The sequence below is a fragment of the Malus sylvestris genome, chromosome 1 (assembly GCF_916048215.2).
Source record: "Malus sylvestris chromosome 1, drMalSylv7.2, whole genome shotgun sequence".
Classification (NCBI taxonomy): domain Eukaryota; kingdom Viridiplantae; phylum Streptophyta; class Magnoliopsida; order Rosales; family Rosaceae; genus Malus; species Malus sylvestris.
Window position 1 is genome coordinate 11684631 of NC_062260.1, and position 11102 is coordinate 11695732.

The window sequence follows — 11102 nt, forward strand, 5'->3', positions numbered from 1 at the left end:
TAAGGATGGTGGCAGTGGCAGTGCTAGTAGGGGCAGTGGTGGTGATGGCAGTAGTGTTGGTGGGGTATGGTGGTGGTGCCAATAACAGAGTGTGGTGATTGAGGTGTAAAGGTAGCAATGATAACATCGGTAAGGGTTGCGATTGTGATGGTGGTGAAGCCAATAACAATGTGTGGTGGTTAAGGTGTATAGGTAGTAGTGGTGGGGATTGTGGTGTTGTGCTGACGTCGGATGTGGTTGTGGCAACGATAGCGTAAGGCTAGTGGTTACAGTCGTGGGTGGTGACGATGATGGTAGTGGCGATGATGGTGGTGGTGGTAAGGGAAGTGATGGTGCAGCGACAATGTTGAGGGTATGTTGGTGGCGCCAATAGTGGGGTGTGTTGGTTGAGGTGCAGAGGTAACAACAGTCGTAAGGCGGTTGCAGCGATGGTGGTGACATGGTTGTGGTGGTAGTTTTGGTGTTGGTAGTAGTGGCAATGATCGTGGTGGTAGTGGCGATAGGGAGGCTAGGGTTGTGATGGTGGTGGCAGTGGTGGTGGTAATGGCAGTGGGTGGTGTAAGGCTATGTGGTTGTAATGGTAGATGATGGTAGTCACTTTGTTTTCCAAGGGAGAAAATGTACGTAGAAAAAATATAACATCATTTTAATGCTAATGAGAGTATTACTTGCAAATCACTTTAAAGGCTCTGTTACATCCCACATCGCCCAGGGGAGTGTATCCTGTAAGCCTTATATGTATATTCTCATCTCTACCTAGCACGAGGCCTTTTGGGAGCTCACTGGCTTCGGAGTTTCGTGCTAATGAGAGTATTACTTGCAAATCACTTTAAAGGCTCTGTTACATCCCACATCGCCTAGGGGAGTGGATCCTGTAAGCCTTATATGTATATTCTCATCTCTACTTAGCACGAGGCTTTTTGGGAGCTCACTGGCTTCAGGTTCCATCGGAACTTCGAAGTTAAGCGAGTTCGCGCGAGAGCAATCCCAGGATGGGTGACCTACTAGGAAGTTCTCGTGTGAGTTCCTAGAAACAAAACCGTGAGGGTGTGGTCATGACCCAAAGCGGACAATATCGTGTTACGGTGGAATCGAGCCCGGGATGTGACAATTTGGTATTAGAGCCAATCCTTGGCCGGAAGTGTGCCGACGAGGACGTCGAGCCCCTAAGGGCGGTGGATTGTTATATCCCACATCGCCCAGGGAAATGGATTCTGTAAGCCTTATATGTATATTCTCATCTCTACCTAGCACGAGGCATTTTGGGAGCTCATTGGCTTTGGGTTTTATCGGAACTTCGAAGTTAGGCGAGTTCGCGAGAGCAATCCCAAGGTGGGTGACCCACTGGGAAGTTCTCGTATGAGTTCCCAGAAACAAAACCGTGATGACGTGGTCGGGGCTCAAAGCGAACAATATGGTGCTATGGTGGAGTCGAGCCTGCAATGTGGTGGGGGCCCGGGCCGGGATGTGACAATTTGGTATCAGAGTCAATCCTTGGCCGGAAGTGTACCAACGAGGACGTCGGGCCCCTAAGAGGGGTGGATTGTTACATCCCACATCGCCCAGGGGAGTGGATCCTGTAAGCCTTATATGTATATTCTCATCTCTACCTAGCACGAGGCCTTTTGGGAGCTCACTGGCTTCGGGTTCCATCAGAACTACGAAGTTAAGCAAGTTCGCGCGAGAGCAATCCTATGATGGGTGACCCACTGGGGAGTTCTCGTGTGAGTTCTCAGAAACAAAACCGTGAGGGTATGGTCGGGGTCCAAAGCGGACAATATCGTGTTACGGTGGAGTTGAGCCCGTGATGCGGTGGGGCCTAGACCGGGATATGACAGGCTCAACTCTGTTTTTATAAATAAATAAATAAAAAGCTTTTAAAAGCAACCTATACAAACTGCTTTTTTTAAAAAGTTGTTGTTTGAATGTCATTGATTTTAAAATAAACAGTAAATTTTATTTCGACGAAGAATTTTGTTACTTTATTTTTTGAGAAATTTTATTTTTTTTATTACTTTAACTTTAAACAGTTTTTGGTGGAAATAAAAATACCAAACAGGCCTAAATTCCCCCACAAATTGCACTAGAAAACTAACTAGGCATGATATTTTATTCACACGTGTCGCTGACTTATTAGGCCAATTGCAGCCATTAAAATAGTCAAGATAGATGTGTAGTTTCTATTGTTACCTTTTTTTTGAGAATTTTTTTTTTTTATTACTTTAACTTTAAACAGTTTTTGGTGGAAATAAAAATACCAAACAGGCCTAAATTCCCCCACAAATTGCACTAGAAAACTAACTAGGCATGATATTTTATTCACACGTGTCGCTGACTTATTAGGCCAATTGCGCCATTAAAATAGTCAAGATAGATGTGTAGTTTCTATATATAGCCTATCCATAAGTTATATATATATTATATAATCTGTTAATTTGTATTTCAATACACAGGTTAATAACAAACCATTAAGACAATTTAATACTAAAATCCAAACCCGTTCCCCATTAAAAAAAAAAAGAAAAAGAAAAAAGAATAAAAACAAGGAATGGGTTTTAACCACTATTGGCCTATATAAGCTCTAATAAATGGGCAAAATGTATCAAAATAGTTTCTTACAGGCGGCAGATTGATCAATACCGTCCGTGTTCTTATTGGCTAGCTACTCTTTTTTTCTTAATCTTCTTAACCCTTACGCTAACATTAATATTGATCTTATTCAATTGCAGAAACCTTAAAACAAAAAGAGCATAAGGGGGCTGATATGGGGAGGGGGAAGATTGTGATTCGGAGGATCGATAATTCGACGAGCAGGCAAGTGACTTTCTCAAAGCGTAGGAAGGGTTTAATTAAGAAGGCAAAAGAGCTGGCGATTTTGTGCGATGCAGAAGTTGGACTTGTGATCTTCTCAAGCACCGGAAAGCTTTATGAATTTGCAAGCAACAGGTTTGAAACCAAAAAAATATGTCAATGTTCTTTTTTTCTATACATTTTGGATCCCTTAGTTCTTGCATCTCTGGGTTAATCAGTGTTATATATAGTGTGCATGGCTCAGTTGTTGTGCTACATGTATGTTGTTGCATTTAAATAGCATGGTTATGATTTTTTAATTAATTCAAACAATTAATTAGCTATATATTCTCTTAGGACCACTTTGAAAGAAGAGATTCAAATCTGGAAATACAAAAATAATATTGGTGCTGACCTAGAGATTTATATTACAATGCAAGCTTAAGCAGATATAGCTAGAGGCTTCTCACAGTGTAAATATCTATATATTTTTGGGGAATTTTTCAATGTATAAGCTGTTACTTTGAAGATCATCATGAGCTGCTTGGAGTTAAAGGTATTTAAAAAAAAGGATAGAAGTAGCTTGAACCAAGTCAAAGGTATGATCATTAAGGGTACTCCAAAATTATTATTAAAGCTGAGGTTAATTTAGTGCAACAAATATTACTATATATCTAAATTTGAACACAAAACACTAGCTAAAACATGCATGAAGGGGCACATGAGATGATGATCAATGCGGATCTATGTGAGGGAGGAGTTGCGTGCCCAAGAATGAAAGCAAATTATCTGGTAAAATAACTCGTCTGCATCGGTGATATGCTACGCAAAATTGAAAGTGATATGATAAGAAATTATATCTATGCTAATTAAAAGCCAGGAAGATACTCGAAAGAACACTATCGACCTTGAATTTACATAATATATGAAAAAGACATTGTGCCATGACAACCTCTATTAGTTAAATGAGTTGGATACAAAAAAGAATACATTCTCGGAGCTATTCCTAGTTAATATGACCGTAACACATCCATGTTTTGTTATCAATCACCTATTTTTTATCTTACAATATAAATCCATTTTGGTCTTACCCAACCCTAAGGCAACCTAAACCAAACAAAAATGTCTTTTGCTTGTCTAAGTATAGAAATCGCTATATTCAAAAGTTAGGGTAAGTTACAATTTCGAAATCGCTTTGTTAAAAGCACATAATTAAGTGTTAGGGAGGGTAATTAGTTACATTTTAGGGTCAATCACAATTTGCAATCTTAATAGTTTGACACCTATCTTTAATACTTTGACAAGTACAGCCTTAAAGTTACCATTAGCATTTTATCCGTCTAACTACAAATTAACCACTACTTTTTGACGTACTTCATATATCTCTTTTTGGCTTATATGGACGTCACATGAGCCCTTTCCCAACTCTTTCTACGTCTAGAAGGTTAGGGTTTTCTTTTCATTTAGTAAGTTCTTATATGTTGGTCATATGACATCCAAGTGATCGATCATATTGTGACTTTAAGTCTGTTTTTGTCAACAGCAATGCCAAATGTAGTTGACCTTCAATTTAATTAAAACTCTAAGAGTTTGCTTGATAACTTTTGTTCTTAATTCTTATTTTTTGTGCTTGATATACGAAAAAAACTATATCATAAAAAGGAGGAATGAGGAAAGATGGTTAGAGGGAGGGAACAAAATGAAAACAAAATCTTGAAAATGAAAACAAGCTCGAATGATTTTAGACTTTCATTTTGTCTCTTTTCTAGTACATTTCTTCTGCATCTCTCATCCTCATTCTTCTGTTTTTTCCCCATTTCTGCCATGCATATCTCAATTATCTCTAACACAAAATTGAAAATTAAAAACTAAAAATGAGCTGATTTTCAAACAATCCCTGAATGTATGTACATCTTGTCAATGTCCTTGGAAGCGCTTTCTAAGAAAACAACCTATAACAAAGAGAAAACTTTTAGTTAATTCTACCAAACCAAATGGAAAACTAATTTAATTAATTATGTGAAATGTTTTCACTTCTCAAATGTCACATCCCAGTTCCGACTCTGCCGTAGTACGATATTGTCCGCTTTGGGCCCCTGCCACACCCTCACGGTGTTGTTTCTGGGAACTTAGACAAGAACTTCCCAAGGAGTCACTCACCCTAGGAATGCTCTCGCTCGAACTCGCTTAACTTTGGAGTTCCGATGGAATCCAAAGCCAGTGAGTCCCAAAAGGCCTTGTGCTATATGGAGATGGGCATGTACATATGAGGCACATCACCCCCTTTTCCATTGGTCGATGTGGGATGTTACATCAAAACATTAAAACAAACCGCCCTGAAACTATTGTGGATCACATTTAGTAATGAGCAAAAAAAAATAGCTTGTTTGATAATTATTTATTTTTAGTTTTGATTTTTGATTTTTGATTTTTTATGCCTGAAATAGAGGAAATCTAGGGGAGAAATGAAGGACATGCATTGTGGAGGAATGATGATTGGAGAAAAGTAGAAGAAATATTTACAAGAAATATCCATGAAATAAAAACTATGTACAACAAAAATACTATTTTAAGTTGTTTTCTTCTAAGATTTTGTTTTATTTCATTATTCTTTATTTCATCTCCTTCCTCCTACCACCCTTTCTTCATCCATACTTACCCTATACGTTCTTTATATCTAAAGCACAAAAAGTGAAAATTAAAAACTAAAAAGTTATCAAACATATCTAATTAAGATTTTGGCCCTGAAAAGGGAAAACACGGAAAATGAAAACTTGGGATTCATAGTAACCAATTTCGTTACAACTGGATACCTACAGTTAGGGTTCCAAATAGATCAAAAGACTAGAACTACATGTGGTTCTGTGGATAATCCTCTACTTCTTAATTGCCAACATTCATATCCCTTAATATCTGTTACCCTGAACCATATATATATATATCTAATGTAGTGATATAGAAATCAATGTCGATGTTAAGTTTTCCATTTTTAAGGTCCTCGTCATGAATCACCCTGATCACTGTGTTATGTCCTTATTTCCACCAGCTTGAATTCAGTGATAGAGAGATACAGCAGATCAAAGGAGGGACATCAGCAACTTCGTAACCCAGCTTCAGAAGTGAAGGTCTTCTCCATCTGCCTTTCGCTAATTTTTCTCTGCATTAACCAGATATTCCAGCATATCATATGAAATGTTAATTACATTGGAGTTATTTAATAGTAATGCTAATTTTTCTCTGCATTAACAATATACTCCAAGAGTTGGATTTCGTCTTCTTTCTTCCCATGCTATTTGAGTTTAAAATAGATATCAGGGTTCATGAAGGCATGATGATAGGATAGACATGGATTTCATGACTAAACTTTGTACATAGAAACCTGAAACCCTAAAATACGTTTACATCTGTGTATCTGCTTCAACCTAAGTGCAATACACAATAAACCATTTCATGTCGTTTACAAGTATTTAACCAAACTAATTCGTCTTTTTCTTACACCTTCTAGGCATAAAACTTAAGGAAAACTAATGAAAAGAGCTTGAAAACTTTGAGTTTTAATGATAAGGACAAAATAAAGGGTAAAGTGAATAGTAACAGGATTGACTTTTTAGTGTAAAAATGTGGTTTTTCGTTAAAGTGAACAGTACCGGATGCTTTTCGTTAAAGTTCCCTAAAACTTATACCTAGGCATTCAGTTACTCATACGTACTCAAGTAATTGTTAGGTTTTGGAATAAAAGTTTCCAACTCCAGACAGCTGCTTGTAATATTGCTACAAATTAAGAACAAAAAATTGTTACAATAATATTCTGTGGTCCTGCTTTGTCAAGTCAAACGAACTATTCTTTAATGGAGTTATGCATGCTTAGTCATAATTTCTGAAGGCTACCAGTTCTAGTCATAAGCAAAGATTGCTTCACACAACCATCAGACAAAATTAAACATGCATACGACTTCCTTGGCACTGATCAAGCATGTTAATTAGTTACATATATGTATGTGTGCGTGCGTGTGTGTGTGTGTGTGTAGTAACTTGTGTTTCCTAACTCACATATACAGAAACACAAGATAATTTTGAGTTTGGTGAGAACAGTACAAAGAATAAGTTTAAATTACTCTTCCATCTTTTATTATATAAACATATATAGGATGTTTTTCAGCTTCCAAGGATGAGAACTGTACATGTTATCTTCCAAACAAATTATAAGTCCTGATGTTGGAATGATGAACTTGCGTAACTCCATTATAAGATAGTTCGTTTGTCTTGACTCAGAAGTACTTCTAGAATATATATGTTGAACTAAACCAAACTGTATACAAACTGCAAGAAACTACTTTTCTTTGATAAACCAAAGTTTATAATGTACTTAAATAATCGCAAGTTTCTGACATATTGTCAAAGGGACTTTATCTGATGCACTTCTCAAATGATGCATGCATTTTACTGTTTTGTTATTGTGTACTTGCTAGTTTTGGCAAGGGGAGGTAGCCAGCTTAAGGCAAGAACTACAGAACTTGAGAGAGAATCATCGGTACGATCTTTCTCCTTCAGTTCGTTAGAATTCAACAATTGTTTTTGAAATTGCACACAAGCACACACAAATAACGATGGCTGCACCTAATGTTATCATCTCATGGATAATATTGTCATAAGATGCTTCATATACAGAATTCTTACAATGTCCTAATTTAATATCTAATTATTTAGGGTTTACCTAGGGTGGATGTGAGCCACTTAAAAAACAATGTATACTATACATTGATTTGTGGTAGGACTCCAAACACTGCTCATCGACTTATCGTCCCGCATTGTGATATGACAGGCAATTCATGGGAGAACAACTTTATGGTTTAAGTGTCAAAGAACTAAAAGGTCTAGAAAGTCAGTTAGAAATGAGTCTGCAGGGAATTCGAATGAAAAAGGTTCGCTGAAATTAATGCTTTTATTTGTGTATAATCTTATTTCCTGGTGTCATTCTTTTCTTTTAGTAGAAGTTTGACAAATATCATTCATCTAAACTCTTGCAGGAACAAATATTAACTGATGAAATAGAAGACCTAAATCAAAAGGTCTTTCCAAAAATACATAATTAATCAATCGTTATTTTGTCTTACACATTACTACGTACTAAGAGTTAGTTTCACTCATCATACGTTTTTCGTCTTCTTTGTTCCATGCAGGGTAATATCATCCATATGCAAAATATGGAACTGTACAAGAAGGTAAATTTCGTTTGTCAAGCACAAAATCCTTAAAAAAATAAATCAATCATAATCCACCTTACCTTATTTGGCAAGGTAAAGTAAAAACTGGCAATAATAAACTTTATGTAACAGGTTTATGGCACAAGTGCCGTGAATTCAGAAAGTAGAAATGTCTACATTCCCAATACCATGTGGACAGGTGAGGAGTCACATGTACCAATCCACCTTCAACTAAACTGGCCTAACCAACAAACGTAACAGACGTCAACAACAAGAAGCAATTTGACGGTAAATTTTATTCACATTCTTTTATCAAAAAAGAAAATTTGATGTTCCGAAACATACTCATCTCAATTTTCATCTGAATTGTACTTGTTATAATGCAGAAGTCTACACTCCAAGGAGATGCAGCGTTTCTCTAAACAAGTATACTAGTACAAGCATCTAAAATGTAAAAGTTAGTTTTGGTGAAGTTCTTTTTGGGCCCTGGAGTGGTGGGCATGTCCTTTTTTCGGCCTGGTGGGCTTTATTGTTACGGCCGTTGTCTTTGTTGGTTTGCTTTTGCTTCTTGAGCTTTTTTGTGTTAGTTTTTGCAAACTTTCTTTGTGCGATACACAGAGAAAATAAACTTTTTGGTTGTGTTTGGCATGCCCGATAACACAACAGATAATACTATTTAATACTATCTAGTGTTTGGTGCTATTTCGTATTAAATTAGCATTGAATTATTTATGCGGTTCGGCTTATTTTATACGATGTACCCCGGATAACTTATACATTCCAAATCGTCAGTATTAATTAGTTTGGTCGCTGAAAACAAAATCAACCTGGCTCTTTTTCCATCTCTCTTGCTAGTTTTAAATTGTGAAACTTAGTGCCATAAATGTTCTTCAATCTCCTTTTGAGGAAGTAAATGAACATGATAATCTTTGATGAATTGAGTTTTTAATTTGGTATTGCACAAAACGCTCGATTAAATAATCAGTACGCTCGACTAAATAGTCAGTACTATCCACTATCCGATGACAAATTATCTTATCCGACCGAAATAGTCAGTACAGTCCGAACTGCCAAACGAGACCTTTATGTTGTGTGCTTGGAAATGTTTAATTAGTAGTATGAAGTATGACCTAAACATGGTTACAATTGTGTAATGGTATATCTCCCTAAGGCCTAGTTTGATAGCCTGTACAAGGGACCGAATGGAATAAATAATACGGAACCGAATGTGAAAAACCCACTGTTGATGTCGTTCAGACTCGTCTGAATCCTGGGTTCTTCTCTCTATTCCGCCCTCTTTCTATTTATCCTATAATTTTCTTTCAATTGATTGAATCTAATTATTTTCAATTGAATTATAAAATTCTCTCTTTTAATTAAAATTGGGGTTTATCATTTTTTGCATATCTGAAATTAAAGAGAGATAAAATTTGCCATCATGATATCTTCATAAAAATTTCTCCACCAATTCGGATTCAAATTTGCCGTTGATTTCTTGAAAGGAGAAGTTCCACTGGGTGTCCTTTTTTCAAACACGACTCTGGGAAGGATAATTAGAGATATTTGATGCTACTGTTTGACCGAAACAGAATATATATGCAACTTTTAACAGTTATTATTCTGGATTACGCACCATGAAAGAAAAATGCGGAACCAGGCGTCCCTACGATTTCAAAATGCATTCAAGAGTTATTGGAAAATTCCCACACTTCGTAAACCAGAAAATTATAAATTGATAAAGCATATGAAGAAATGAAGAGAGCGAGAGAGAGTCAGAAATCTCGTGTGGAAGTGCCGCTCATAGAAACCAAGATTGGTACTGCGTTTGCACATTGAATTTCATCATCCCCTCACAAATAATCACCCAAAACAAAATCATCAAATTCTTGCACAAACCAAAAAATTAAAAAAAAAAAAGAAGAAGCTTTCTTTGGATCCCAACTAAGATGTGGAAGAGGAGGCGGAAGATTGTGGTTTTATAAACAACAGCCGCTCAATTCATGGCGTAACCCTAGCATCCCTAAAACACCGTCGTTTTGGGAACAGTACCCGACCAGGCCCAACTTGGCCCAGGTTAAGCCCATGGCTTAATTGAACCAATACAGTTACTGAATGAGACCCAACTGAGTCTTTCTGGTCCGTCTATATGCTGCAATAGGAATTAGGAAGCATATACTAGAAAGTCGAAGATGTGCCCTGGGCGTGCTCTCCTTTGCTCATAAAGCTAACACACTTTCCAGAGTTCCGCTCGTTTATATTTTTAGATGTAACTGGTTATATATATTTTTATTGGTTTTTGAAGGTTATGTACGGTTTATTTCTCTTGCTGCTTGACTTGTTGATCCGTTTGCGATTGCTTTTATAAAGAACACTTGTACTTATATGCGTTAATGCTGAAAGTGCTCTTATTATAAAGACAAATACCAGTAATATTTTCACTTATCTTCTCATTTTAACATTCTTACTTCTTCTCATGCTGCCACGTGTACTCTATTAACACTCAAAACTAAAATTTTAATATATTAAAATCTCACTATTGTCGTTTGTTTTTTTGTTATCAAACTCAAACACTATTGTTCCTTTGTTAGTATAATTAAGATTTTTAGTTTTTCAACCAATAAGAATTAACTTTTTAATTTTGCATGCTAGTATAATTCACATGGCATGAGAAAAAGTGAGAAGGTTAAAATAAAAAGTAAAAATGTTGCTAGTATTCCCCTATAAAAAAAGATGTTAAAATTTTGTCTAAGATTCACGTGCTTCTTATAAAAGTAATTGAAAACCTTTGTTGAATAAGCATATGACATGTTTTTCTATAAAGCACTTTTAGTTGTCACCACACAATTTTAGTCATTGTGAAAATAATGCTCAACATATTTTATTTTTTATTACTAATGACTATACAGTTTTGTGATATTCAATTTTTACTTTGTTAAAAGTAATGTTCTTATCGTACTGATGACAGTAATCAAAACATAATGATTAGAGTTGTAAATTAGGTCACTTGGTCGAGGTATCGTTCAAAAAATTCTACCTGTTAATTAGGGTAATTACAAAAGATAAAGACAAATCAAATTATATCGTACATACATTTTGTGTACTCTGTTA

At 36.1% G+C, this 11102-nt stretch overlaps 1 protein-coding gene across 1 annotated transcript; it reads left to right on the forward strand.

Moving 5' to 3' along the window:
• Positions 1–2587: 2587 nt before the first annotated feature.
• LOC126616393 (MADS-box transcription factor 23-like) lies at positions 2588–8727 on the forward strand. Its single transcript, XM_050284478.1, has 9 exons — positions 2588–2641; positions 2730–2946; positions 5837–5915; positions 7260–7321; positions 7613–7712; positions 7818–7859; positions 7971–8012; positions 8127–8282; positions 8381–8727. The coding sequence occupies exons 2-8, from the start codon at positions 2765–2767 to the stop codon at positions 8250–8252; spliced, it is 633 nt and encodes a 210-aa protein (XP_050140435.1). The 5' UTR covers positions 2588–2641; positions 2730–2764; the 3' UTR covers positions 8253–8282; positions 8381–8727.
• The last annotated feature ends 2375 nt before the right edge of the window (positions 8728–11102 follow it).